Raw genomic sequence first — 27,781 nt, forward strand, 5'->3', positions numbered from 1 at the left:
ATGTTCTATTGTAAGAGTCCTGAATTCTACAGGACCGTAGCTGGTACCTGCAATTGGATAAAAAAAATTATTTTTACCCAACTAGGACATATCAGCGTGATATCAGACAAACTGAAACATATCTGGTAAAAAAGAAATTAAAAGGAATAAAACATCAATGTACTTGACAATCCATATTTTATGACATCAAAATTGTTTTTTATTTTGTTAAATTCAGACAGTTTACAATATGTTCCTAGTATATTAACTAGTGTTTGATTCTTGGTGTAATATTTTTAGAACAGCCAACATCTACACAAAATATATGTTTTTGTCTAAGGGGTGTTCATCTTAAATTCTACAGATTGGCCAATAGGCTAGATAACATATACAAGTTTCATCTACCCCTCCTGGTAAAAAAAGGAATTAAAAGGAATAAAACATCAATGTACTTGACAATCCATATTTTATGACATCAAAATTGTTTTATTTTGTTAAATTCAGACAGTTTACAATATGTTCCTAGTATATTAACTAGTGTTTGATTCTTGGTGTAATATTTGTAGAACAGCCAACATCTATACAAAATATATGTTTTTGTCAAGGGGTGTTCATCTTGAATTCTTACAGGTTGGCCAATAGGCTAGAAAACATATACACGTTTCTTCTACCCCTACGCCAGCTCCACTTTTATTTTGGGACTTCTTTTTATTTTTACATGTTGGTTCAGTTAATCAGATCGCCGGCTCCCCCCATCTCTTTCTGCCTCTCCTCCCATGCGTAAACCTGGTCACTTATTCAATAATATTAGTTGTCCAGTGTCTAGCCGCTTGGAGTGCAACATCTGCAACAGATCTTAAAATGATGAGATGGTCTCCATCGCTTATGCAAACTGTGGCTTTCACCTACCTCTTAGGGCCAACGGCTGCATTGAACCAATCGGCCGTCGGGAGAGGTAGAATTAACACGGATGGCAGAACTGCCGCACGCCTGTACTGATGACTCAGGCGCCTTCTGGAAGAAGCAGCCGGATGACACTGAACCAAAACCGGAGGAGCGGCAGGCGTTTTTCATGAAGAAGTTGGAATCGGCCGCACTGCCGCAGGATCCTGAAGCGGATTTAGGCCGATGGAGTTATTCCTAATATATATTGGGGTGAGTATTTGCGAGTTGTCCACCTCCCGGGAATGGTTGCTTCTCGGCAGTCGTGGCTCCAGTGAGCAATACAGCAGCCGTATCGCTTAGAAGCATGGCCAGAGCTGCGGTCCTCGGATCTGCAGTACCTATGCGAGTATGGAGAACTTCAAGCGCTGCCCCACAGATATCGCTCTCTGCAATTCTCTAAATAGTTGATTTAATTGGTCCCCGCTAGAGACTGTCGCAGGCGCCAGTCCTCTTCCGTACTCGGTAGAGGTACGGAAAATGAGAGGGATAATGACCATTGTAAAGATGTTAGGTATAAGGGATTGTACCGGATACGTCTGGGGTGGCACCAACGTAGTAAAACCTAGTAAAGTTCTCGAGGTAAAACAGCCATATCTATTCAAAGGGACAATAAATGCGCTTTTCCAATTGCAATTAAATATTCTAACCAAACTCCTTACCTGACGGTAACAACTTAACATCTCTCTCAACAATATGTTAGAGGTTTTATTTGTGGACGACTGATTAGAATATATCAGTAGAGATTACACATGCAAAAGTCAGGATACGTTTGCGAAAGTCCTGTATACATATAATATTTAATATAAGAAAATAATTAAAGACTATAAAATGAATGTAAAAATACATTTTCCAATTCAATGCACAGAAAGATTTCATAATAGGAACTAATGTTTGTTTCTAAAACAATTACTTTTATAATGTATATGAGTGAGAACATATTCATTCGTCAATTTACAATTACTGTCATTACAATTCATTACAATTACATACTGTCATTAGTACAATTTCATGACAGTGCTTAGATTTGTTGTGATTGTTTCAGGCGTACAAAAGATTTAGGTATAAAGACTACTCCGATTTCTAGCACAATCTAACAAAAGCTGAATGGAAAACAATTAACTTGGAAATAGAGAACGATGAAAAGCCTTGGGGAAATATAACTGACACAGTATCCTTAAAAGAAGCATTGTCTTACTATTTAGATCCTTTTATTTTCAAAAATTGTCGTACTAACATTTTACTATTAATTATAAATAATGCACTTTGAACTGAATTTCAAACAAATCTAATATCATATGCTTAATATACCTGCATTAGATATTCAAAACGGCATTTAAAACATGATTTCTTGCCTAAAAGAATCTGCTTTAAGTTTTATTCATTTAAACAAAAGTTAGGGGACAAATAATTTAAACACAAAATTTTAAAGTTTTTATTAATATTATAATTCTTTTCTTGTCAAAATGTCTTCTTAGTAGTATCGTCAGACATGTTTCTTGCACTCCCTCATAACTTTTAAATCAGTGTTAGACTGTTATAAGATTCAAAATATTTCTATAATTTTCTAAATATTTATTTTAAACTGTGCAGTTTTTGACAGGTATTTTTCAATGTCTAGTTTCCTCTCTAGATACCATGTCAGCTAGCGGGTACAACACCTCCAGCGAACATGTTGTTATTTAAAGCACACTGGTTTTATGTCATGTCATTGGCAGGGATTATTTCATAATTTTTTGTTTCAGTACATCTTTTTTAAATCAATGTTAAGCTGTCTGTAAAGTGTATTGATATATTGTTAGCTGCACTGGTATAATGAAGTTAACAGTCTGCTATTTAGCCTGACCACGGATACCAGTGCGGCGGACAGCAGAACTGTCTGTAAGTGTATTGTTCCAGGCTGTCATTGTATTGTTAGGTGCTATTGTTTATTAATCTGTTACTTTGTCCGACTTCGAATGCAAGAACAGCAGACATGATATTGACGCCCAAGCAAATCTGTCTGTAAAGTATATTGTTCCAGGCTGTCATTGAATTATTAGCTGCTATTGTGTATCGGCCTGTTACTTTACTAGACCTCGTATACCAGTGCAGCGGACATGATATAAAGCCCGAGCAAAGCTGTCTGTAAAGAATATTGTCATTGTTAGCTGCTTTAACTTTTCCTGAAATAGAGCACATACCATCATGGTCCAATTTTTGGCATAACACTTAGAGCAGATCTTATTTATAGCTCCAATTTGGACGGATGACTATTAAGCACAATCAATCTGTGGTCGCATCGGAAAGCCGATCTGGTATTGTGAGCTCGATTTCAAACTCTGGTCGTTGACGTCTGTTGTCTTTTTTTCTGATCTCGAAGGAGTTGGAAATCTCAGAAATCAATTCCCTAGAGCAAGCATTTATGTTTATAATATTTTACTTTCTAAACCACCCTCGCGCTCAGATTTGAAAGGTTCTTAAATTTTATTCATTAAGCCGCTGCGAATGCTCGGTACTCTACTTTCGAGCGCGTACTTAAGAGGATCTCATAAATTGTTCTTGAAGCAGCTGCGAACGCTCGGTACTCTACTCTCGTGCGCGTACTTAAGAGGTTCTCATAAATTATTCATCAAGCCGCTGCGAACGCTCGGTACTCTACTCTCGTGCGCGTATTTTCATAAATTGATCTTCAAGCAGCTGCGAACGCTAGATATTCTGCTCTTACACGCGTACTTGTAAGAATCTCAAAGTTTTTCAGCAAGTCTCTACGAATGCTCGATACTCGCTCTTTGGTACGCGATTGCGACGTGTATTTCTCCGACTTCTAAGGTGATTTTCAGTTTCTAATGAGGATTCTCCATTAAGGAGTATTTTTAATACCCTCGTCTACAAATATTACTAAAAAGATGAAATCTTGATCTTTTGGACATTTTAAAATTATTTAAAATAAATGTAAGTGCCTTTATACTAAATTATTTGATTAACTGTTGAACAGGAATTGCCAGTATAAAAATTTAATTTAAAAATTATAAGAACTACTAAGTTACTAAGCTGTTTGGATAGTTAAATGTAGTACAATATTTATTTATTATCAGTTAGTAATCATGAAAAGAACATATACATTTGGGTTTATTTTCTTATGAGAAATCCGTCTATACGTCTGACCTAAAACTAATATTTCATAGTCCTTTATGCCCTACTTTAACATACTCAGCACAAAGTTCCGTATTAACGAGACAGAAACACCTTGTAGTATTTAATGTTTTATAGCTCACAAAATTATTATATTATTCACAGCGTATTAAATATCAACAAGTATGCACACTTTACAGAAACATAGCTACTAAACCTTGTGGTGTTTTAGACACAATTTGAGGTTAAGTTGTAGACATACAGGTATGATATTACCAATAAGTTTCCTGTGGTGATGGTGAACTTTTTATTTTCTGTCGATGTATTGCTTTGAGTAATAAATAACTGGGGCTAAATATTTGTTATGTGAAAAAATTATATGTTATTGCTGTACATTATTTTAAAATACCGAAACCAAACCGAATGCAGAGACTTGGGAATCTTGTTGCTGGGGACGTTTACTTCTTCCATGATGGTATCGCCTCCTTTAAAAGAACTTCTTTGGCCATCCTAGAACAGCGTTACCCTCCTTAATCTCCTTTATTATTAACAATTTGTGGAACTTTTGTATGTGATGAGCTTACTGTGAATAAATAAATAAATATAAAATAATTTGTCTACAACACTATTTTTTTAACGAAAGTAGTAACCGAGTAGACAAGTTATGGCATTACAATCTTGTCTCACGCATTATCCTTTTTTTTTGCCCAAAATATGTTTAAAGCTTTTATAAAGTATTGTCAGATGCCACTCATTGAAACACTGACTTTTTCTTATTTTAAATCTATTGCACTGGATATTTGTATAAATTCCAAACAGTTGAAACAAATTTTGAAGTAACCAACAATTATGAAATTTCATTTTTTGAATACCGTTATTTTCGTTATAATATGGTAATAAGTGACCACACATCCTTAGGTTATATTGGTTTTGTGAGTCGTTAGTAGAACTATGTTTTAAATATAAATATTTGAGAGCAACTGTAGCCTGCAGTAATAAATGCGAACCGAGCAGTTCTTATAGATAAATTGTAAACTTTCGAACATAATTAATATATTGAATTCCAACTGTGATAATCTTAAAAAGATAAATGTTACGAGCTTTTAAATAAGGACGTGTAACAAGCAACAGAATGGTAATTGCTGAAAATAAATGGTAAGTAAGTCCAGCGGTAGGATTTATGACTTTATGGAAAGTATTTATTTTTAACTCTCGTTTCCCTCTCACATGGTATTCAATTTTTTACTTGAACATTATTGAAAATGTCCTTGTAAAATTTCAAAATAATCTATCCACCAGTTTTTACGTGTATGAGAAAAACACATTCATAGATACTATTAGATTGTTAAAATATAAATTATAACATCAGATATCTGTATTAATATTATATATCTTGAAATCAGATCACGTTTCGAGGCTGAAACAACTACTAGCCTATGGTTATGTTAAAAACAAAGCAGCGACCAAATGAACAGCAACACAGTTGGCTAAAAATGTAAATTAGTGGTCCACCCTGTATTTTTGCACTTCTTTTTGAATTAATCATCCAGAAAGTATATTTCATGATTATAGTTATGTTTATTACAAGATTAAACAAAATCATATCACTGTATTGGTATAATAGTTAAATATATCGGTACTTTTTAAACGTGTATACAATTATTTATTATTAATCAGATTTTCAGTAAACTAAAAAGACACTTCAAATTAAAACTTTCATACAAATTAATAAGTAAACCAACATATATCAACTATGTTTTTCTTGTGGTGACACACGAGAGTTAAATTGGCAGTTCTTATCACTAAGTTATTTATAACTTTTAAGCTCAGAAGTTTTATTTGCGTTATTTACATTCAATCTTGCCTTTGACAACTTAAATATAGATATTAAAAAAGTTATTGTAATAAATGGTAATTAATACGACTTTTTGTTTGTTATTGATAACAAAACATCTTGTGTAAATCCAAAAGACTTCTTAATCGGCAAAAATCTATAGAATGTCATTTTAGTAAATATATAACATGTAGAAGTACAACTGTACAATCATACTTCATATAGCAAAATTTGACCAAACATTGAGTTGAACAAAACAACTATACTGTCATAAAGTAGGAGTGGATTTAATAACAGTAGGCTAATAAAATTGCATATCCGACTACGGGAGGTTGATAATTAAATTCGATTATATGCTACTACCTTGTATAAAGAATATTTAAACTAAAGATGCACATAACTACGTACCTTTTATCAAAGCGCCTTAGCATAGAATAAGAAATTGCTTTAGCAATGAAGATGAAAAGCGTGTCTTGAATGTCAAAGGAATTTGACGGTGAGTAACGTTCCATGGAGATCACATCTTGTTTATTTGTTTATTTACATGTCTTTCTAATATAGAGATTCTCGTCTTAGATGTCTAATATCCAAAATAAGTAGTTTCTTGTCTAAATCAGCGTGTTTCATTCATGTATTCAGTTTATGCCAATCAAATTATGTAAATGAAGTGAAAGTCTTTCATTCTTTATAAAATGTTAAAACCTATATAACTAATGATATATAGATAACAACAAGCATATTATCTCGATCTCTAAAAGGCCTTTGACTGTGTGCATTTGATAAACTGTTGTACCAGTTATGGAAAAGTATTGTTCGTGGTCTGTCTCATTAATGGCTTTCATCATACCTAAATTATAGAGAGCAGTGTATTAGAATTACGAATACTTCTTCAGGCAAAGATGCAATATCCTATGGAGCCCCAGGTATCAATTTTAGGGCCAGTCCTATTTCTCATTAACGTCATCAGATTGAGTTCATTCCATAATAGAAAGATGATTTAGTATGCTAACGACACAACTCTCTTCATAAGATCAAAAACGAAACCTGGACTTGTAATAAAAGCCTTTGAAGACTACATGTTAACTAAAACTAAATTAACTAAAGATTACCTCAGGTATTTATGTCTTACGCAAATTTCCAACATTTTGTTCCGGAGATATTTTTAAGATAGCTTACTTTAGCCTAAACCCTCATTTAGCTTATAGTCTAAGATTATAATAGTATTTATTGTGAAAACACTCATATGTTTGTAGTAAAACTCTAAAATTTTGTAAGTTCAAGCTAATCTTTCCTTTTAATACTTTCCACTATACCATTATACCAACACGATTATAATATGATAGTAAGTTTTTTAATAATCATCTTGAGATAAGACTACAATAAGTTCCCATTGACATACAATGAACATTCCGGTTTTCTTCAGCTTCGAAGTTGACTATTGTCAGAGTCTTTTTTCTTCTTGACGTTTTTCTGCCAGTTATAGTACAAATGAGTTTCGTTAAAGTAAAAATATCTCTATTCTATTACTCTTGTTGTGCTAAATCTAATTAAGCTGAATAGTTTAGAAACAAACTATACTAATTGTGTATAAGGCTTTTTGGCCTAATTTTTTAATCATATGTAAATCCACCATTAATATTAATAATTTATAAAATTAAAACATTGCACCCAATTCTTTCAAAATTATTTTAATATAGATTATATTAGTGCTGGGCATGAACACGCGTAGAATGCAAGACATATCGTGTATTACACCACTAAATTTTACATTATGGCGTATTTTTACCACGTTAATTAGGCGATATCAGAGATAACCTTTGCTACACTCTTTGAGAAGCAAATGAGAGACAAGAGTTCAGGAATAACTTAATAAAATGTAATAAAAATGATTACAACAATACATTAATCTTTTTCTTACTATATCTATTTTTAAGCTCTTTGAGATACATTTCTGACATGACTATCATAATCAAACAAAAATATTATCTTATTCATTATTAATATTCATAGTGACTAATGCCTACCCAAAATAAACTTCTTGACATTAAGTTTATGATTTTGTTCAAGCAATACATATAAAACATGTTTAGAAACAGAACAAGTAGAATCTGACTGTCAAAGTTTGTATTTTTACCTGAAGAGCTATAGTTAATTGACCTGTTTTCCGAAAAAGAAAATTCCATGAAATACTATACTTTCTGCAAGTTTGATTTGCTGGTACGATTTGCCTCAAAAACATTATTGGCCAACAATTTTAGTACGTTTTTAAAATTATCTATTAAGGGACTGCAAGAAAATAATTTTACATTTTATGTTATATTATATACACTTAAATATAAATATTATAAGTTGCACTAACACACCCATGTATGTGATAGGGTAATTTTTTTATGTATCCAAAGAAACCTTAAATTGCTCTAAAATAATCTAAACTACGATATACTATTGCTAATGGTGATCTGATGTAACACTAAGTATTCGACCTGGTAATTGGGTCATAAATTTTACACAGGCAATGAATAGTTGATACCAAACGTGAGTGATGATAACTTTTGTTACCGACCAATTTACAGACAGCATTTACTAAATGAACTATATTTACTGATGCTGTACACAATTTCGTAGAGCTACCATTGGATTTAGTATATGCCACTTTATAATTTAAAAAGTTTGTATATGGACATGTATTGAGATAAAAGAAATAAAAAGGACGATCAGGATAAAAATAACACGAGGAGTGGTCTGTGAAAGTAAGGAGCCAAGTCAGTATCTCAACATAAAAGAAAATGTGTGAACCCCGGACACAATTCAGTAGACTGAGCGTGTCTACCGGAACGGCGATTACGGCAACTGCCGCAACTACTTTAACTGCTTCTGTCGCTACTTGTCTGGTCTCTTGCCTTTACTTATTTGCCTGAAACAAAGCGAAGTATTTAAAAGCTTTTTAACGTGCTTCACATTATCTTTTTCCATTCAAAGTATATTCTTAAACATTTACGAACGTTTTCTCATTCGTTCACCTAACATTTTGAGAAACCGTTTAATTATGTCTATAAAGGCAAGCTAGATATTAGGATTGGAGACTATTGCACAATATATATGTTATCTTTATAAATATGCCCCATTGAGACACAATTATTATGGGATAACAGTTAGTATTCTTTATTAGCTGGGAGGAGAAAATGTATTTCAGTCTTGTCACCTGGCTTTTTTATTATTGTGTTCCATTCGTTCCAGAGAATCTATTTGTCATTTCTAATGATATTTGAATTTTTTGGATGAGGTATTTAGAATATTCCAGTTTTCCAAATGTATAATGCCACTGGCGATATAACAATAGAGCCACCATATTGCACTTTTTCCAATTAACATAATTCATTGATGTGTGTATTGCTTAATCAATAATTATTTATTTGCTTATATTTCTTTAAATGATTTGTTTCTATTACTCAATAATAAAAAGTGTGTTAATATGTGTTGACAGTCAAGCAATGAAGTACTCTCTATAATGGATACAGCAATAACGGAAGTGCTGTGGCGACCGGACCTTGCTGGTGACGGAAGGAAATCCGCTCGCCATATTCTACATCTACCAACAGTTCCACTTTTATTGTTATGTCAACTATTAAATAAATGTGTCAAATTTACAGAGAATGTCTCTTAAACACTAGACTGTGATAAATCGTTTATCAAGTAGAGAAAATTATTTTAACTACTATAGGTATGAAATACAGTGTAGAAATAATTATGATTTAGCAATTTTTCTTTATCTGAAATTTAGCAATTTTCAAAATTTTTAACCCCAGTATACGACAAAGAAAATATTTGCTATTTATTTGTTTATTATGTGAAGTGTGAGAGTGCATTCGTTTTACATGTAAATGGCTCACTCAAAAGGCTGGACAAACTTCATCCCTGTATGTCTGTCTGTCTGTTCGCACCATATCTGTGAAAGGAGCTAGCTAACCTATAGATTTTATAGTTTATATGAAATTTCATTTTATTATGGTGAATGATATTTATGAGCACTAAAGCTTTCTATTAATGACACGCTGTATCAGTATAGCGTGAAGACATAATTTTATATCATCATCTGTTTAATATGTTGGGACTACCATTTCATAATAAAAAAAGTCAGAAAAATAATAAAACAATGTTAAGTACATGTTATAATAAATTAAATAATTTAAACATAATAAAACTATAAATGAATACTGTTCCTTAAAAACTACAAATTACTTAAATTGCATACAGACTTACAAAGCTTCTAGTAACTAAAGGATAGAATACTAATAATATTGGAAGGCTTGTGGTTTAAATACGATGTTACCTACTGTCAGTTACCTCAGACACCAAACCACTATCCTGAGAATGTTTGGTGTCTGGGGTATTTTATATATACTAATCTATCCTATTAATGAATATCACTTCAAATTACAAACAATTTCTGTATTAGATTTGATACCAAACTTACATATGAGGAGATAATGATGGCACTGTAGACAAGACTGTAAAGATGACCAATTGGTGGACATGTGCAGCAGCTGCTGTGTTTATAACACACTCCGTGCTCTTATAGACATGGGCAAATTCACAGCAGCAATAACGCTACAGGTACTAGTTCACGGCAGCAATAACGCTACAGGTACTAGTTCACTGCATCGAGTACTCTACAGTTACTAGTTCGTTCCAACAATAACGCTACGGCTACTAATTCACTCCAACAATAACGCTACAGGTACTAGTTCACGGCAGCAATAACGCTACAGGTACTAGTTCACTGCAGCAAGTACTCTACAGTTACTAGTTCGTTCCAACAATAACGCTACAGTTACTAGTTCGTTCCAACAATAACGCTACAGCTACTAATTCACTCCAACAATAACGCTACAGCTACTAATTCACTGCAGCAATAACGCTACAGATACTAGTTCACGGCAGCAATAACGCTACAGGTACTAATTCACTGCAGCAATAACGCTACAGATACTAGTTTACGGCAGCAATAACACTACAGGTACTAGTTCACTGCAGCAAGTACTCTACAGTTACTAGTTCGTTCCAACAATAACGCTACGGCTACTAATTCACTCCAACAATGACGCTACAGGTACTAGGTCACTGCAGCAAGTACTCTACAGTTACTAGTTCGTTCCAACAATAACGCTACAGCTACTAACTCACTCCAACAATAACGCTACAGCTACTAATTTACTGCAGCAATAACGCTACAGCTACTAATTCACTGCAGCAATAACACTACAGATGCTAGTTCACGGCAGCAAGAACGCTACAGGTACTAGTTTACTGTAGCAATAACGCTACAGATGATAGTTCACTCCAACAAAAAGCGCTACAGGTATTAGGCCTGTTATTACTGCTGTTTAATCACTTATTTCTAAAAAAAGTATTTTAAGTTCAGTAATGTTATTAGATCTAGTGTTTTCTTTTTATTGTGTCCTGTAGATTTATTGTTTCTTGATGACTGTAAATCCCCACTCGCTACCATTTAAAAAATTGAAAATCTTTGTTCCTCTTTTCATTCCTTTCTATTTTTTCCTTTCATTATCATTCTGTAATCTGCTTACTTATTTATTATATTACCTACTTTTCACTAGAGGAATTTCCCTTAGCAGGCTGCTTAAGTACAGCGATAAATAATATATACACGTAATTGATGCAACTTTTGCTATTCAAACTGTGATACTTAATTCTTGGCATCATTTCATGTTTTGAGATTTATGGTATTTTTTTAATGTTACTTGCTCACTTAATGTTTATTGTTAAGTATTATGTTGTTCATTATTATTAGAATATCAGGAGTCTTGACATGGTTGGACACTAACGTGTGTGATTCGCTACGCGGGCCATTTCTTATTATTTTTGTTTGAAGCAACTCTTATCATTTAATCAAAATTAAAAGCAACATTTTAAAATTCCTTTTTGTGTAGGAAGTAACATAACTTTATCAGTCTAATGTACTAATATTTATGGAGCGTGGATTTTCGTGGTTAATAATAAAGGTAAGTCAACTGGCTTTAATACAAGAGAACGCCAGAGGCTGTATAAAGTCCCCAGTTTACTGTGGTTATCAACATCTTACCTCGCCCACTGAATCTTGTAGCACCTGGAATTGTTAATTTGACGTTAGTATTCATTCTACGTTTCCATAATATTCTGGGTCAACATAAACATCGACCTACTTGTGTTATTGTACTCTTAAACCAACAAGCATTGGTTGAACGGATTTCAGGACAATCCATTTGTATAATGTATCCAGTAAAAAATATGATCGTTTTTATATTCTAAATTTAATTTCTAAACTGTTAAAACTTGTAACGTGTATCTCTATGTTTGTAAAACTCCCTTTTTACAAGCGAGTCCTAGAATTAAAAAAACTATTTTTCTACGTTAAAACTTCGTTTCCTCATGTGCTATATGTATAGAGAAAGTAAAAACATGGTAAAGATTGATGCAAATTCAGACAGAATTTTCTGAATTTAAGGTCATTTACAACCATAAGGCTAATCTGGGTAAAGACTATTCTGGACAGTTATGAGCAAACACAAAATTGTCTACAATATACGATTACAGTAACTTTTACACAAGACGTAAAGTTACTGTGGTATTATCGGGAAGATACTTTTTTGGTAGTGTTTTTCTTACTGGATACCTAAAAACGTCATTATCAAAAATAACAGACCTCATTTGACTTACTGTGAAAACTACACGTCATTATGACGAAAAAAGAAAAACCCAAGACAGTACCTAAATTCAAGCTCAGATTACATCAGCACTCATTAAAGTAAATTAAATTAATAAGTACGTATATATTTATTTTCTCCTCGTATAACCTAATAATAAATAGTAGACAGGGAGAGAGTGGCGACTTCTCTTAGACATCACTTCCTTTGTGTTGAGATGAGGTTCTCATGAGACTACAGTGGGACACATCTGTTGTTACTGTATTGAATATAATCTATAGTGCAGTACATATCGCCCTGAGGCCGGTTGTACAGGGGTATTATTTCACCCCAGGGTCTAACTAAGCAGTGTACAACATCAAGCGAAGATACTGTCACGTAATATTGTGTTTGAGTTTGGTTCTTAACCTCAAGAAGGTCAAAAGAATGCCGATCATATCATTGACAACACAATATGAGTGTTGTATTTTCAAAATGTATTGGTTTTAAATTTGTGTATTTTTAAAGCTCAAAATATTTTACTCCCTGAAAACAAATATTTATAAGTAATTACAACAGTTAAGTACACAATAATACGCGTAGTTAAAAATTGAGATTGAGCTTCGTGGTACAGATTTTGTTTGTGCAGAGTAATTAAAAAAATATTTTTGAATTAGTTTTAAAAATATACATCACAACTAATACTATATTAGTATTAAAGCAAAATATTTCTTTATTCAAATTCATCTGTGAATAACATTATATTAACCAACTGATATATTCAAATAAAAAGACATGTGTAATTTAACATTTTCTAAATAATAAATAATTAAGCGACTCGGTAAGTCATACGTGCATGTTGTGCAACCTAAAATTTAAAACATTATTAATTCAATAAGATATTTTAAAACATTGGGAATAATATTAATCACTTGTTTACTAATTCGGACAAAAGATGTGGGGTAAATTTAGGCTGTAAAAGGCTTCCTAAAACTATAATATTATAATTGCAATCAGTACCCCATTTTTATATGGACCATGGTTACGTACGGGACATGGGTTGATCCACTAAATTTTACATATATTTAAGTTGAGAAACTTTGTTAAAGGATAGATTCGTGGTTAAAAGCCCTATGTGCCACCATAGTAATCTATAATTTGTAGCCTATATCTAATTTAAATTAACAAAGTTGATAAAGATTTGATCTGTATTTTTTAATTTAAAGCAATATTTATTGTGACTAAATAGACTACGCCGATATACTTCATTCTTAGCGGGGTTTAAATTATTGTACAATTTATGAATTCAATTTAATTTAATATAAACAAGTTATCCAACTCAGGGAGGCTATTTATTTAAAAATATTATAATTTAATACATTGGAATAAAAGTAGGGTACCAGTAAGATTAAACGCCGGGGCGGCAAATCACGAATTTGACGTTACCAACGTATTCTGCTCACCCTCCTGAACAAAAAATATATATAGTACTATGGGGTGCAAATGACAAATAACATGATTTTAGGGGGTATATTGATAAGTGGTAAAGTTTCTAATGTTTTAATGTTCAGTTTGTGTGCTGTGTCTGGATAATCTGTTTACTTGAATATTATCTGCGGCCGGGACTGATAGCAGCCTGATAGCATACCTGTTATCTGAGTTGTCCGGGGCATAGGTCAGTTCTACACAAGATATCGTGTTCAGTAGGTCGGATTGAGTCAGTGCGTTTAGAATGATGAATCAACCATCCACTAGTTCAACCAACCCTAGTGAATTGTGTGTGTCGGAGTGTTTGGTAGGGCACGTAAAGAGCTTACGTTTTAACCGAAACGAAATTATCTCTTTTTTAATTGAACATGGTATTTTTTAAAATGAGTGTATTTGTTCGTCGTGCGGTCGAGTGGTGTTTTTAAACCGGGAGACTTTGTTGTTTCGTTGTGATAGACAAATTAGGAAAAGTAGTAAAAAAAAAAGTTTTAAATGTTGCAATTTTAAAAAATCTGCTCGGGCAGGTTCATTTTTCGAAAGAACGCGACTAGATTTAGAGACCTATTTTGGTTTGGTGACCACGTTGCTTCACCTCAAGCCTCCGAGACAACGATACATTTCCTTGGAGTTTGGCGTTTCTTCAAATTGTGTGGTGGACTGGTATTTTTTCTGCCGCGAAGTGTACTTTCATCACATTTCAACGACGTCGAAGAAAATTGGCGGACCTGTGACAGTCGTTGAAATTGACGAGGCAAAATTTGGAAAGAGAAAGTACAATCGCGGCAGAAATATTCAGGGACAGTGGGTTTTTGGGGGAATAGAAAGGCAGAGCAGAGAGTCCTTCCTTGTTCCTGTAGATCAACGCGATAGGGACACTCTGCTCGACATAATTCAACAATGGGTTCTGCCAGGTACCACAATTGTTAGCGACTGTTGGCGGGCCTACAATTGTCTCGGTGACGAGGGATTTAGGCACTTAACGGTCAATCACTCAATAAACTTTGTCGACCCTAACACCGGCGCCCACACAAACACAATTGAGAGACACTGGAGGGAAGTCAGGGCCAACATCCCTCGGTATGGTGTCCGGACTGACCATTTTGTTGGGTACCTGGCAGAATTCCTTTTTAAGGCAAAGTACCCCCACCCACATACCAGGCTCCACCACTTTTTTGTTGCTGCTGCTCAGCTATATCCGCCAACACACTAATGGTAAGTGTTCTCTGTTAATATCCATCTATATATTTGAGTTTTTCATGATTTATTTAGTTTTTTAACTTTACATAATTGCCTTTGCATTACATTTCAATTTATATTTTTGATCAGCCCCTCTAGAATTTTATATTTTACTGATAGGTACTATCTCGAGGGATGTTTTTCTTTTATTGACATCAGCGCGGGCTTCGGCAGCACCGAAGGTGCTGCCGAAGCCCGCGCTGATGGCCGGAGGCACCGTAATTAATTTTTTTCTCGAAATTAAGAAAAACATTATTAATTTTTATCAAAATTCTGCTCATTTCTGTATTATTTCTCATTTACGTTTGCAAAGATGGCGGCGAAACCGATGACGTCATCACGAGATTCAATCATTGGCCACAAAAGGTCACGTGACGCTAGACGTGGATGTAGAACATGGAGATATTACTGGAAAGTTATTTAATTTTTTATTTTCTAGAACTTCGTTATTTCTCATTTCCACCCCATCAAACCTTATACTTTTTTTATATAGGACGATTCCAATAAGTTAAGAACGCAAAAGTCGTATTTTTCCGCCCCGGCCGATAATATGATAATTACCAAAAGTAGTTATTGTAGTACACCTTTCATCACAGCTTCTTAGCATTGCAGAAGATATAGCTTCAGAAATGAAGATGAAAAGCATGTCCTGAATGTCAAAGTAATAGCGACGAGTGACATTCCACGGAATCACGTCTCGCTTCTTTATTCAGTTAGCACTTAATTTGTACTTTGAGAGACAAGTCTTGTACATTTTGTTTTCAAACTATTGCTGTATACCTTACATCAAATCTTCTTAGCATTGAAGAACAAATGAAGATGAAAAGCGTCTCTTGAATGTCAAAAGGAATAGCGCCGAGTCACATTCCACGGAATCACGTCTCACTTCTATATTCTGTTAGCACCTAGTTCGTAAATTGAGAAACAATTGAGAAACACATTTTGTTCTCAAATTAATACATTTTCTTGTAAGCCAACTAGTTTATTGATACTTGAACTTTTGTTGACTATAACAGTGCGAATGTTTTTTATAGATTTATTTAGATAGCGTATAAGACGTGGAAATGTTCATTATTAAATAAAGGCATTCTAGCGAGAGAGAGAAGGTTGACGATGCTGTACGTGCCAAATGTCTAATCAAAAACGTGGCTTTAAGGCTTAGAAGTTCAGAAGTTTAGTTATTAACTATCAATGTTCTGTTCATAAACTATCATGGAACTATTTACAGTAATTTATAGATGATCAGAGTAATCGGAACTATAGCACGTTATTGACGAAGTTCAGAAGTACACACTGTACTTCGAAATGCAGGGCCGGAACAAAGGACATTGTAAGAATAATAAACAACTTTGAAATCAGCATTCATTGAAATTAGTTTCCGACAGTCAGATTCATGTTATAGGCAATATTCATGTTATATGAAAGTGAAATCACTGAAGTCTACTCATTAAAGTTCGACTAGGGATTGCCATGTGAACCACGTTTCTTCAAAGTTATCCAGAAGCACTTATGTTTTGAGGAACTGTCCGAATACTGCCCTATCTGGTACTAATGACGGCATATGATGAACGGATCTACCCACACCTTTCTTACAGATTAGCATTTTCGGAGATGCAAACTTTTTCCAGAAAGATTGCGCACAACCAGTTTTAATATGACAGTAGATTTTAGCATAGGATGTAATATCTTCTAACATACGGATACATAATCAAAGACATCATCCAATACAGTATCTATTAGTCCTTTAGTGAAAGTGATTAGATAGAATTTGATTTTAACCGTTGAATATTTTTATAAACTCCTAAAGAATGTGAAATATTTTTATAAAGTATAATGGTTATGCAATATATATTAATGACTCACAAAGCAAATTAATAAAATTAATTGCGTTTATTCATCAAGTGCTTTTCAGTTTAACCTGTTTTACTAAATAACACGTGTTAACGAGATCAATATTTAATATAGCAAATTTACCTAAAAAGCAATTATATATATTAAATCTCAAACTTTTAAACTGACCAACTTTCCATGTTTCATACAAAAAAGCGCAATCTCATATTAACTTTACTAGAAGTCCCTGGGGGGACCTAATCTTCTGAACATGCACTTTACATAATCATTAAATAACGTATACTACGAACGATTAGGTTCGGAGACTTTTTATACTGACATAAAGTCACTTGTACGAACAGAATAGTTAAACACCGTTATTAAAACTTCCCGACATTCTATAGCTATTTGTAGACAAATCCTAATATCCACCGATAATATTTAGTTGTACATAGCACCAATTATAATACCTGGTGGCGTAGGTGTCGCCTAGAAGTCTACTAAATGATGGTGTATGCCGGAATCTACTTGGAATTCTTACGGTGGGCTCCGTCAGATCGTGCAGGTCCGACCGGAAAGTCGTGATGTTACGTTGTCTTTGTTAAACAAATTTTTAATTCTAGTATAAATTTTCTTCTGGTTTTATGAATAACAAATTTGTGTTTCATTTAAACAATTATCTAGTTTAAATTGACATATGTTTAAGATTGATTTTCTTACTATCGATGTTTCATCGGAAGGTATCTATGTTGATTATTTAAGATTGTAATTTCCATGAATTTACGATTATTTCAGGAATTTAAACTAAACAACTGACAGTATCAAATGACTTTTCTTAGATACATTTGTAACACAATCTGGGCGATTTCATAATATTTCATTTGAGCAGCTTATTTTGTATTGTCCTATACATAAAGATTTACTAAATAACTATTTCAACCAAATTAAAAAATTAAATGTCATTATTTTCTATTTCCAATGTTTACTTTTATTATTCTACATAATATACCTGTAAAACAATTATGAATACCAGTACATTATAATTTTCATTTATGAATTATATCGTTTTTAAACATTTAAATCTTTAGATTCTCGAATTATTGATAGTTAGATAAAGTATGTTTAGATACTTACAGTAAAATTATTGCTTTTGTATAATCTCAGTACACTTTATGAAGGAATCATGATGAATGTTAAGTATGTATTTTGTCCCAGTGTAATCTATATTTATTCATGAATTACGTACTTTAATGCACGTAATTAGTATAATTCATGAAATGCTCTTGCGATCTTATTCATCTTGAATATTCCTTCATCACAGCAACATCAATATATCCAATGTAAATGAAGGTATGCAGGTGTTATACGGCACAATACAATGACGATAATGTCATACATCACAGGTCTCTCTGACAGCACTGCTGTTGCCATTTCATATCTCACCAACCATAAGCTCATAATAACCACTCATCATAAGTGACCAACCATTTCATATCTCAATAATAATCTTGTGTGTAGTGGTAAACAATGCCTCTCTTTGTTAGTGGGTGTAGATAAGCTGTCTACTAGATATGTGGCCAAAATTTAATTATTTGATTTTTATTCACTCAACGTATTAATAATCAAATAATACTAAATCCACGGCGATATTTTAATTATATTTAATTTATAACAACATCTTAGACATAAAACATGGTCATAATGAACAAATATGTGATCTACACCTATTACAAGAACTTGCCTTTTGCAAGTTCCTGAAAACCACAGAAAAGATCAAAGATCAAGTATGACTAATAACGTAGATCATAGTGCGATGACCATACCGATTGGACCTACAATCCAACACTGTATAAAGATACAGAGAAACACGCATATTCTTTGAATTGGTCCTAGTTCTGCGCTAACCACATGAGACGTCTTGGTTTGCATTGTCTTTGCTGTAAACGTGGTAAGAGATTAATCCATGTTACAACAATTAGTCGCTACCTCACAATAGCCTCTGTTTCAATGCCGGTACTTTTACCCTGGATAATCAGTACACCTACAAGAACTTTGGAGCAAGTCCAGCCAGTCAAAATTGAAGCAACGATATGACCGGGCTCAAGTAGAAGTAGGGGAACGGACAAGGAATGATCTGTAATAGGTTTCTTCGGAATATTCATCATAATTGTTCGTAATTCAAAAAGCAAGACAACAAGATTTTTTTATCCGTAGGAATTTGAAGGGAGGATATAGAACCACACTAAAGAGGGGATGAGTTAAAATATTTTATCGACGGAAAAATTAAAGTGTAATATCAAGAATTCTGGTTATTACACAGACTTCATCGTTCTGTGGACTAAGGCTGCAGCACTCTTGGAGAGGTCATGGTTCGATTTCGGGGGAGGTTCAAATTTTCAAATGGGCTTGGAAAATTCATTTTAAAGAGTTTAATAAAATTTATTAAAATGCCATTGTCGTAGTTTTCTTTGAAAAGTTTTCTTGAAACACAAAAATAAAAATCCACACTTTTAAAAAGATTTTTTTGTTTTAAGGCTAAGCCGATCCCCTCTTAAGCCTTACTCTGCCCGTCCTCATGGGCCACTGGCATGTGCGAGGATCTTATCAAGCAGAATAAGAGGGAGAGTTGATACAGTACAAGGTCGATGGTACTGATAAAAAGTGCAACGGTCACAGACAGGATTCGGACCTGCGCTATCTCTAACTCAGACTCGAAGTCCAAATTCTTAGACCGCTCGGCTATTGGCACTCCCATACAAGAATATTGTTTATATTTATTCAATTTAATTAATAGTGTAGCTTTAAAATTTTTTAAATGTAGTTGGGAACAAACTCAATCTGTCTAAGCAAATACAATCAGCTGAATGGTGTAGAATAGTTTGCCGTTGAGGTTATACAACCAAATAATAGATAAGCTTCGAGATATAATCCAAGGTAGAACCGCTACCTGCCGAGTTTACAGATATACTTACCCTTTGCAACTGAAATGGATTCTTTCCCCTGAAAAACCTTCCCCTGGCAAGGATGGGCATTAAACGTTTAAATAAACACGCCATCCACTTTTAAATGCTTCGAATAATTGAATTACTTTTAATATAATATAAATTGTCATCTGTATTATAATCTTTTCATTTAACCCCAAAATTTACAAAATAATTAGGTTAATTCAGATTAATGATTAACAAGGAGCCTTATGTTTATCCTAAATACTAGTCTTTGCAGTATATAGACTGAAAATTATTTTAACATTATCTGTAATAATTCTGTATTACTGATATATACCTCCTAAGAGTCCTGTAGCTTTGAATACAGATAATTAACGTTAAACTTTATATTAAGTGTGCAAAAATAATGAAAAAAATTAATGAAATCAAATTAATTATAATTGCACCATTAAAATGCAAATGGCGTATCCTGATGATCCACTTGGTATCATTAATTTCGTAACATAAATTCCCCCTACTATGTTTCGATAAATAGCGTTCACTAAAGAACATATTTACTTTTACACATTTTGAAATAACGGTAGCAGTTCTCTAAAATGTATCACTCTAGCTGAACATTAATAAATATTTCTAGACTAAAACGCATGAAATATATATTTTCAACCAGGCAAGTACTAAGTATTAAGTAGTATAAATAGTAATATCATTATTTTAATCAATTGCTATTTTGTGTCAAACAAATACAGAAAATAAATATTTGTATTATATATTTGTTTACATTTTCATAACAATTATAGTTAATTTTAAATTGTTATTAATATCACAGCATGAAGTGGCAAAATATAAACCGATTATATGCCTTACATTTTAAATTTTCTTTTGCAATCCATAAACAATAAGTGCATAAAAATAAACAAGCGAAAAGAATATAGCCTATCAACCTTATAGAAATACAGACAATCTTGAATATTTCCAACAATTTTAATTTCGAAGTTTTGGATAGAATGACCTTTATCCCTGTCCTAATCCCGTACAGGATTATTGACCTTGCGTGCAAACTTTCAAGTTTCTTATTTTTAGCTCAGTTTGTTCTCCAGATGTCCTATGTATAGACGTTCAGAGAAAATAACATCCCCCTCGTAGACCAAAGAGAACTTGCATCAGCCTAGTTCAAGTTTTGCATTCAACTTCAGCTGAGCCTGTATTGTGACACGTGGTTTGGCTTCCTCTTGCCTTGTACGTTTATTTGTTCTTTTAATAACTGGTGATTAAAAACTTAATAAGACTGTTTCGGTAGTGTAAATAAAAATCAGAATAAATTATACACGTTTGAGCTAGAATGCACTGAAATAGCAATTGCATTATTGGTCTCTTTCTCCGTTTGATGTCGTATATTTTGTTGATGATTAAAATGTTGATTTCTATTACTATTGTTTTCCTATACTATGGGGAAAATGTTAAGCTGTTAAATGCTTTTTTTGCCAAACGTTTACTCTTGTTTAGCAATAACTCATCTTTTTTACTTTTAAATAAAGTTGTGCAGTCTATTTTCGGTTAATAACTGGGCTTTGATTACTAGACTGTATAATTTTATTAGTTAATTACTATTTTCTAATATGTACACTGACAAATATAATTGTTGCAGTACTAAATTTCCTCAATTTATTCATCTGTATATCTATGGGCGAGTTTGTTCTTATTTTTGATAAAATATACTTTATTACAGTTATACATTTACAGTTTACAGTAATAAATTAAATTCTGAGTATGATTACTCGTATAAAACACACAAAACTTAAAATTAATTAAAATATTTAATCCACTCACTTATGAAAATATTTCATAGTAAAATATATCGGAGTGTCAAAAGATTGTCAGAACGTTTAAATAATGCACACTCTGGTGATTTTACTTGGAAGTAAATTAACATGAAATAAATAAATAATTTGTTTTAAAATAAATGAAGAGCACAATTAAAAATATGAAAAATGACATGTTTTCAAATCTATGTAAATGATAGCAGAGAAAATGATGTGTGTAATTGTTGAGAGACCGTATCACACATTCTGAAGCTACGTTATCTCCTGCCTGGAAGTCCCACAGTTCCCTAAGGACTGTAAAGTTCCAGATTTTATCCAAACTTTATTGGATAACTCTGGGTTGTCTTGTGAAATCCTCACTGTTTCATGTCATCTCATATTATTTATCAAATCTGGTAAAACTATAGTGGTGATATTTAAGAGCTTTTCATAAAACATGTTTCTTTATTATTCTTCTTCATAAAATATACTGGGTTTCTATCATATTGTTATTTTGATTTAGTATTAAGTGCAAGGGTATAGACAAAAATATATTAATACAAATTTATAGTTCTAGAATGTCTTTGTTTTACTTGAAAATGTTTATTATACGAAAAACTTTTAGTTTTGTATACCACAAGTAAAAAAGCAAGTTTTGAAACTCAAGAAAATAAAAAGCCTATGGGCCTGTGTATTTGAATATCTCTATTGTTTATTTTAGTTATGTAAATTGTGTATAGTGCAGTACAGATAGCTAATATTTTCAAAATTATCAAATTTTACAAAGATTCAAACAAGCAGGTGTCGGTCGCAGTAAAATAGTAAGAACCTGCTCAATTAAATCTGTGTTCAGAATTAAATGTTTTAAATAGTGTTTCCGAAAACTACACGCACAAAATAATGAATTTAAGAGCTTCATAAAGAGACTAATGCAGATTTGTTTAAGTACCGGTTTAAGAAGAATAAAAGTTATAGTTCATTTAATAACACATTTTATTCTGTAATTAAAATGTTTTTACTTAGTAAAAACATTACAAATTTACTTTCTTTATGCATAAATTTGGTCTTAATATGATCCCAAGTTTTCGAGTTATGAATGTTCAACGTTGCAGTTTGTTTGGAAAACCCAAACATCCGGTATCCTTGTTAATTGTTAACTACATAAAAAGTAGAACTTTTTGTTCGTAAATTATTAGCTTTATTTGCCAAGTTACAAAAATAAACAAACTACATTTTATTGTAACTACAGTTGTATGTATCTCCACTATTTATTTTTTTGATAACTTTCAAACTCAGGTATCTATACTTTTTTATAAACAAATAAGTAGTATCAGTTTTGTTACAGAAAACCTTACTATCCATCAGCAATGTATGTACTCTTATGAAAGAGTTCGTTTATTGAATTTTTGATTTCAGCTTTTATAGTAACCCTATGTTGTCTACCCGTATTATTTAAAAATAGTCAAATAATATAGAGGTATTATCGGATTAATTCAAAATATAGAAAGCTGTGCGTATACTTGGATTTTTCATTAGAAAACACTTTTATAATTTTCAGCCAATCTTCAATAACTTAAAATATACCAACTGTTCAAAGAGTACAAGAAAAATAATTCGAATTTGTTTACTTACGAGAAAATTTAACTAGCAAAAGATTTTGAATAAGTACCGTTGGGTAAATTAAAAGTATATAATGAATTCCAAAAATAGTTCGAAGTTTAACTCTGTGACAAGAAGACTGAGCAACGATTATGTTGCCATCTTAAGTCAGTAGAAGATTGCGCATTGTTCTAATGTTAATTGCTTTATTGTCTGAAGAGAAACGGTTTGAGATTTCTACAAATTGTTCCGAAGTTTAGTTTTTAAAATTATTTATCAAATTATTTAGCATATTAGAAATACGATTCGTCCAAATCCAATATGTTATCGGTCATATTATTAAGACACACAAACAACAAAACCCGCATTTATACACAAATATTTCTTATCTCGGGGTAAATATACTGATCTTTTAGTGGTGCACTCCAAGTTTACAGTGATAGGTTGTTCATCACACCGCTCTTAATATTATATAATGTGTCATTTGGAGCTAAACCGTTATTAAGTAATCAATTACTTTCAAGAATGAGCAGATTAAAAACAAATATCTAACATAGGTTTATCTAGCATGTTTGGATTACTGTTCGATGATATATGTGCGTGAGGTTGCTATACGCTCCAAGTTTAAATATATCTGTATAATTATTCAAGATGGTTCTTTGCTTTCCAAGTAATCCACTAAGTAAACAAACAAATTTGAGTTAAAGCACTCTATTTACTGTTCTACATTAATCTTTAAGGTATCCCTTGACATTCAAGACAGGTTTTGCATTTGAATTTTAACACTGATATAATTATTATTCATCCTTTTTCTTTTATAGGAGAATATGATAGAAATATTGTTGGTGCATGAGGACGCATGACCATTCATGCATTAAGTATGCACTTATAAGACCAATGTTTTTTAATCATGCCGAAGTTTTAAAAGCTATTAAAACAACGATACACATTGTTAATCCAGTAAAATAAGGATTATGAATTCATTTGAATGCAAAGTATATTATTATATTTCTTATTCGGTTTTAAAAATATTTTAATAAATGTTATATTAATTTATTTATTGTCTGCTGTATAGTGTAGTATGGCTATTTAAAGTATGCAACTGATATCTATCTATAAATAATATCCTAAATATTTGTATTCGTGAAAATTTAAAATCCATTAGTAAGCAACTTTTGTTTCAAAAATATCTATTTATCTTTAACGCAAAATACATATTTTTACTATTTTGTTAGATTTAAATAACATCAGATTTTTTCTGCCTTAAGAGAACACTCCACCCTATAATCGATGAAAATGCCAAAAATTTACAAAATTGTTTTTGCCTAGTTTTGTCCCTTGTACTTTTCTGAACAATTTGATATATAACAAGTACAGTTCAAATGCTTATAACTTGTTCATTTTATCTATAAATGAAACCCTAACACTTACTTCAGGCTAGCAGTTATCGCCTTCCTAGGCTGTTTTCCGAAAGTTTGCTTTTCACGCGTTTTCATTTGTCACAGACATAACTCAAGTTAAATTTGACATAGCCTTATAATTTTTTTTTATTTGAAAGAGGACATTTCATTCTGCAACCTGTAGTATGGATTTACATTAGTTCCTTCAACAAACATTTTTTTAAAAGTTACAAAAATAATTTAGTAAAAATATTTTGAACAAAAAGTAATGAACTTTTTTTACAGAAATATTTTATATAATTTAGTATCCATGCTAGAGGTAGAACAATGAAATATCCCATTCAACATAAAAAATAAATTATGAGGCTATCTCAAATACAACTTAAGTTATGTTTGCTACAGTAAATCCTAGTTTTATCCGTAAAAAGATACCCCCAGCGGAAGGGGGGGGGGGTGAGGGACCAACAATTATGGATAAAGTTACCCATAACTAACACTCATATATAAAAAATAAAATAATTAATTTTTCTATAAAAATATAATAAAAGCAATTTTGGGTGGAGTGCCCCCTTAATAGCGTTTTATCATATTTAAATATGTGTTTGTTATAGCTGTCTATGAATAATATTCTACATAATTATATTCATGAAATTTAAAATAATGTAGTCAACAAAATAGTTATAAAAGATGTATTTACTTGAATATTACAATAATTTTACATATTTAATATATTAAATTTTATTAGTATTAAAAAAAATATGAATACGTTTTACGCAAATTACTTTACACGTTCACAATGTATAAATTTAAGGTAACATTTCCTCATACATCTTATGTGCACAAATAGTCACAAACTGTAAAACCAAAGAAAGTAGTTTTTACGCTACTTTTTAGGTTCAGTTAAAACATTTTCATTCTTTACAGAAAACCAAGACGTTGTACAAAGTAACATCATCACGTATGTTGGTGACTTGCTGAAAGTTGTCATATAATGAACCTTCACAGAGAGCTTAGGTTATACATTGATATATTCTGCGTTTTCTTCAAACCAAAAAAACTAATTTTTTAAATCTATACTAATTCGTATTGAAAATAAATTTATTTATACAGTATTACATTTATTATTGCATTGTCATATAATTCATAATTCAAAATATAGTTAAAACATATTTCAATTTACATATTAGGTGTTACGTATTTACGCTTTGTTTAGAAATTGAACTAATAAAAACGTCCGAAATAAAGCCACTTACATCTAGGATATATAACACAAAAGTAACTATTCACTGCGATAAGAATAGTTATACCATCTTTATACCACCAGCTATAAGTTGAACCTCGCTTAGAATTATACAGGCATCGCATTTGATAAGCCGATGAATTATGCACTCCACATCTGTTTTTCTTCAAACAGAAACAACAAGTGCAAGATGAGCATACAGGCTGTAAAGTAGGAGGCCTAGTTAGAATGAAGGCATCGGAGATCACATATAAACATGACAGCTTGAGTAAAAGTGTTCTGATTTGGGGACGTCGGCACTACATGTATACGTAAAGAGGACCACGGAAACTTTAATTAATATTTGAACAAGTAGTCATTGAGCATAGGAATGTTACACATGAATTTGTTTGGACATAGTATCAGATTGTATAAGAGTTTAGAACTGATTTTATTCGAAACGATTGTAGTTCTCATCGGCTTAGAAATAGGATTCCGAAAATTTACGTTTGTTTCTTTTCTGATATAACCAGTGCATCTGAGTGAGAAAATGCCTTTGTAATCATCCTAAAAAAGTGTATTTTGTATATTTATATTTAAAAATTATGGATATTAAATAATAGTAGACTTAATACTTATCTAATAATTGTTTTCTATTAAATGCAAAAATGTATTTTTTTTAGTTTTAAACGTGTCATAAATGAAAATATAAATGACTAAGCTATTATGAAATATTCGCCTGAAGTGAAGAGATTCAATGTACGGAGGAAGGATATTACTACTCTGAACATAAAATGGGAAGTTTACGCAGCTTAGTACTTGCTCAGGTTGTCTTAAGCTAAATCCTTACAATTTATTTTCATTAAAGCCATAGCAGCATCGTGGTAATAAATCAAGGTTTATTTAGGCTATGGTTACAATCGCGTAACGGGTAGGTATGTTAGCAACAAGAGGTACACGGAATAAACCAGTAATAAAACAAAATATATTCTGAAGACTAAACATGAAGCTTTGAGGGAACTAAGCGTAGTATGAGTATCCAATAGTATGTTTATAATCGTGTGTCTCATTCGCAGTGCTTGTAAACTAGAGAAGATAACGAGCAAACTTTAATGTGGTATGTTCTAAGCGATGAGTGGAATAGTAACATATTGGATGGCTGGACCACACACTCTAAACTCGGGACAAATGAGCCGATGCGGTTGTGAGCTAAGGAGAGATTTATTACTTAACATTGAAAGTTGGTCAATCGTTTGTTTAGCTTTGCCTATCATCAATCTGAAGGCAATCCCAGAATTTAACAGTAATGATAGCGCGTTTGTCACCTGCGTTTGCCATTAAATTTTTATTTTAACACCAACCTACTTTTCAGTCTTATTTGTTTGGACAAACGTAAAATAATGATTTCGATTAAAATTTTGTATACAAGATAATTTTTTAAACTTGTTATTTACTGAACTTCAATGTAATTGAATCTCTTTAACAATGATCGTAGGTACATATTATGTTATATGCTAGGGTATTTTATACGTTATATTATAAAACCTGTGTTAAAGAGAGAAAAGTTAATTATTGATCTCAACTATAACTAAATAGTTCCGAAAAGGTTATTGTCTATATACATTGTGAGGTGGTATGTCCGTGTGGTTATTTGCTCATAATATACTCGTATCTAGAACAGTTTAACAAACAGAAGAAAAATTCAATGCGAAA

At 32.2% G+C, this 27,781-nt stretch overlaps 1 protein-coding gene across 1 annotated transcript; it reads left to right on the forward strand.

The window, feature by feature from the left end:
- Positions 1–949: 949 nt before the first annotated feature.
- Positions 950–15,293, forward strand: LOC124353411. The gene is made up of 4 exons (XM_046803253.1): positions 950–1,112; positions 1,352–1,503; positions 2,724–2,802; positions 14,565–15,293. Exons 1-4 carry the CDS (start codon positions 950–952, stop codon positions 15,248–15,250), a joined length of 1,080 nt encoding a protein of 359 aa, XP_046659209.1. The 3' UTR covers positions 15,251–15,293.
- Positions 15,294–27,781: the final 12,488 nt, after the last annotated feature.

The sequence above is a fragment of the Homalodisca vitripennis genome, chromosome 1, assembly GCF_021130785.1.
Source record: "Homalodisca vitripennis isolate AUS2020 chromosome 1, UT_GWSS_2.1, whole genome shotgun sequence".
Lineage (NCBI taxonomy): Eukaryota > Metazoa > Arthropoda > Insecta > Hemiptera > Cicadellidae > Homalodisca > Homalodisca vitripennis.

Excerpts from the sequence above, each read along its gene's own strand:
- LOC124353411 (XM_046803253.1), top strand. The coding sequence starts at position 950 with ATGGCAGAACTGCCGCACGCCTGTACTGATGACTCAGGCGCCTTCTGG. Across the intron at positions 1,504-2,723 it reads AACCTAGTAAAGTTCTCGAG|CTGCACTGGTATAATGAAGT; the intron begins GTAAAACAGCCA and ends ATATATTGTTAG. Across the intron at positions 2,803-14,564 it reads GGCGGACAGCAGAACTGTCT|GTTCATTTTTCGAAAGAACG; the intron begins GTAAGTGTATTG and ends CTGCTCGGGCAG.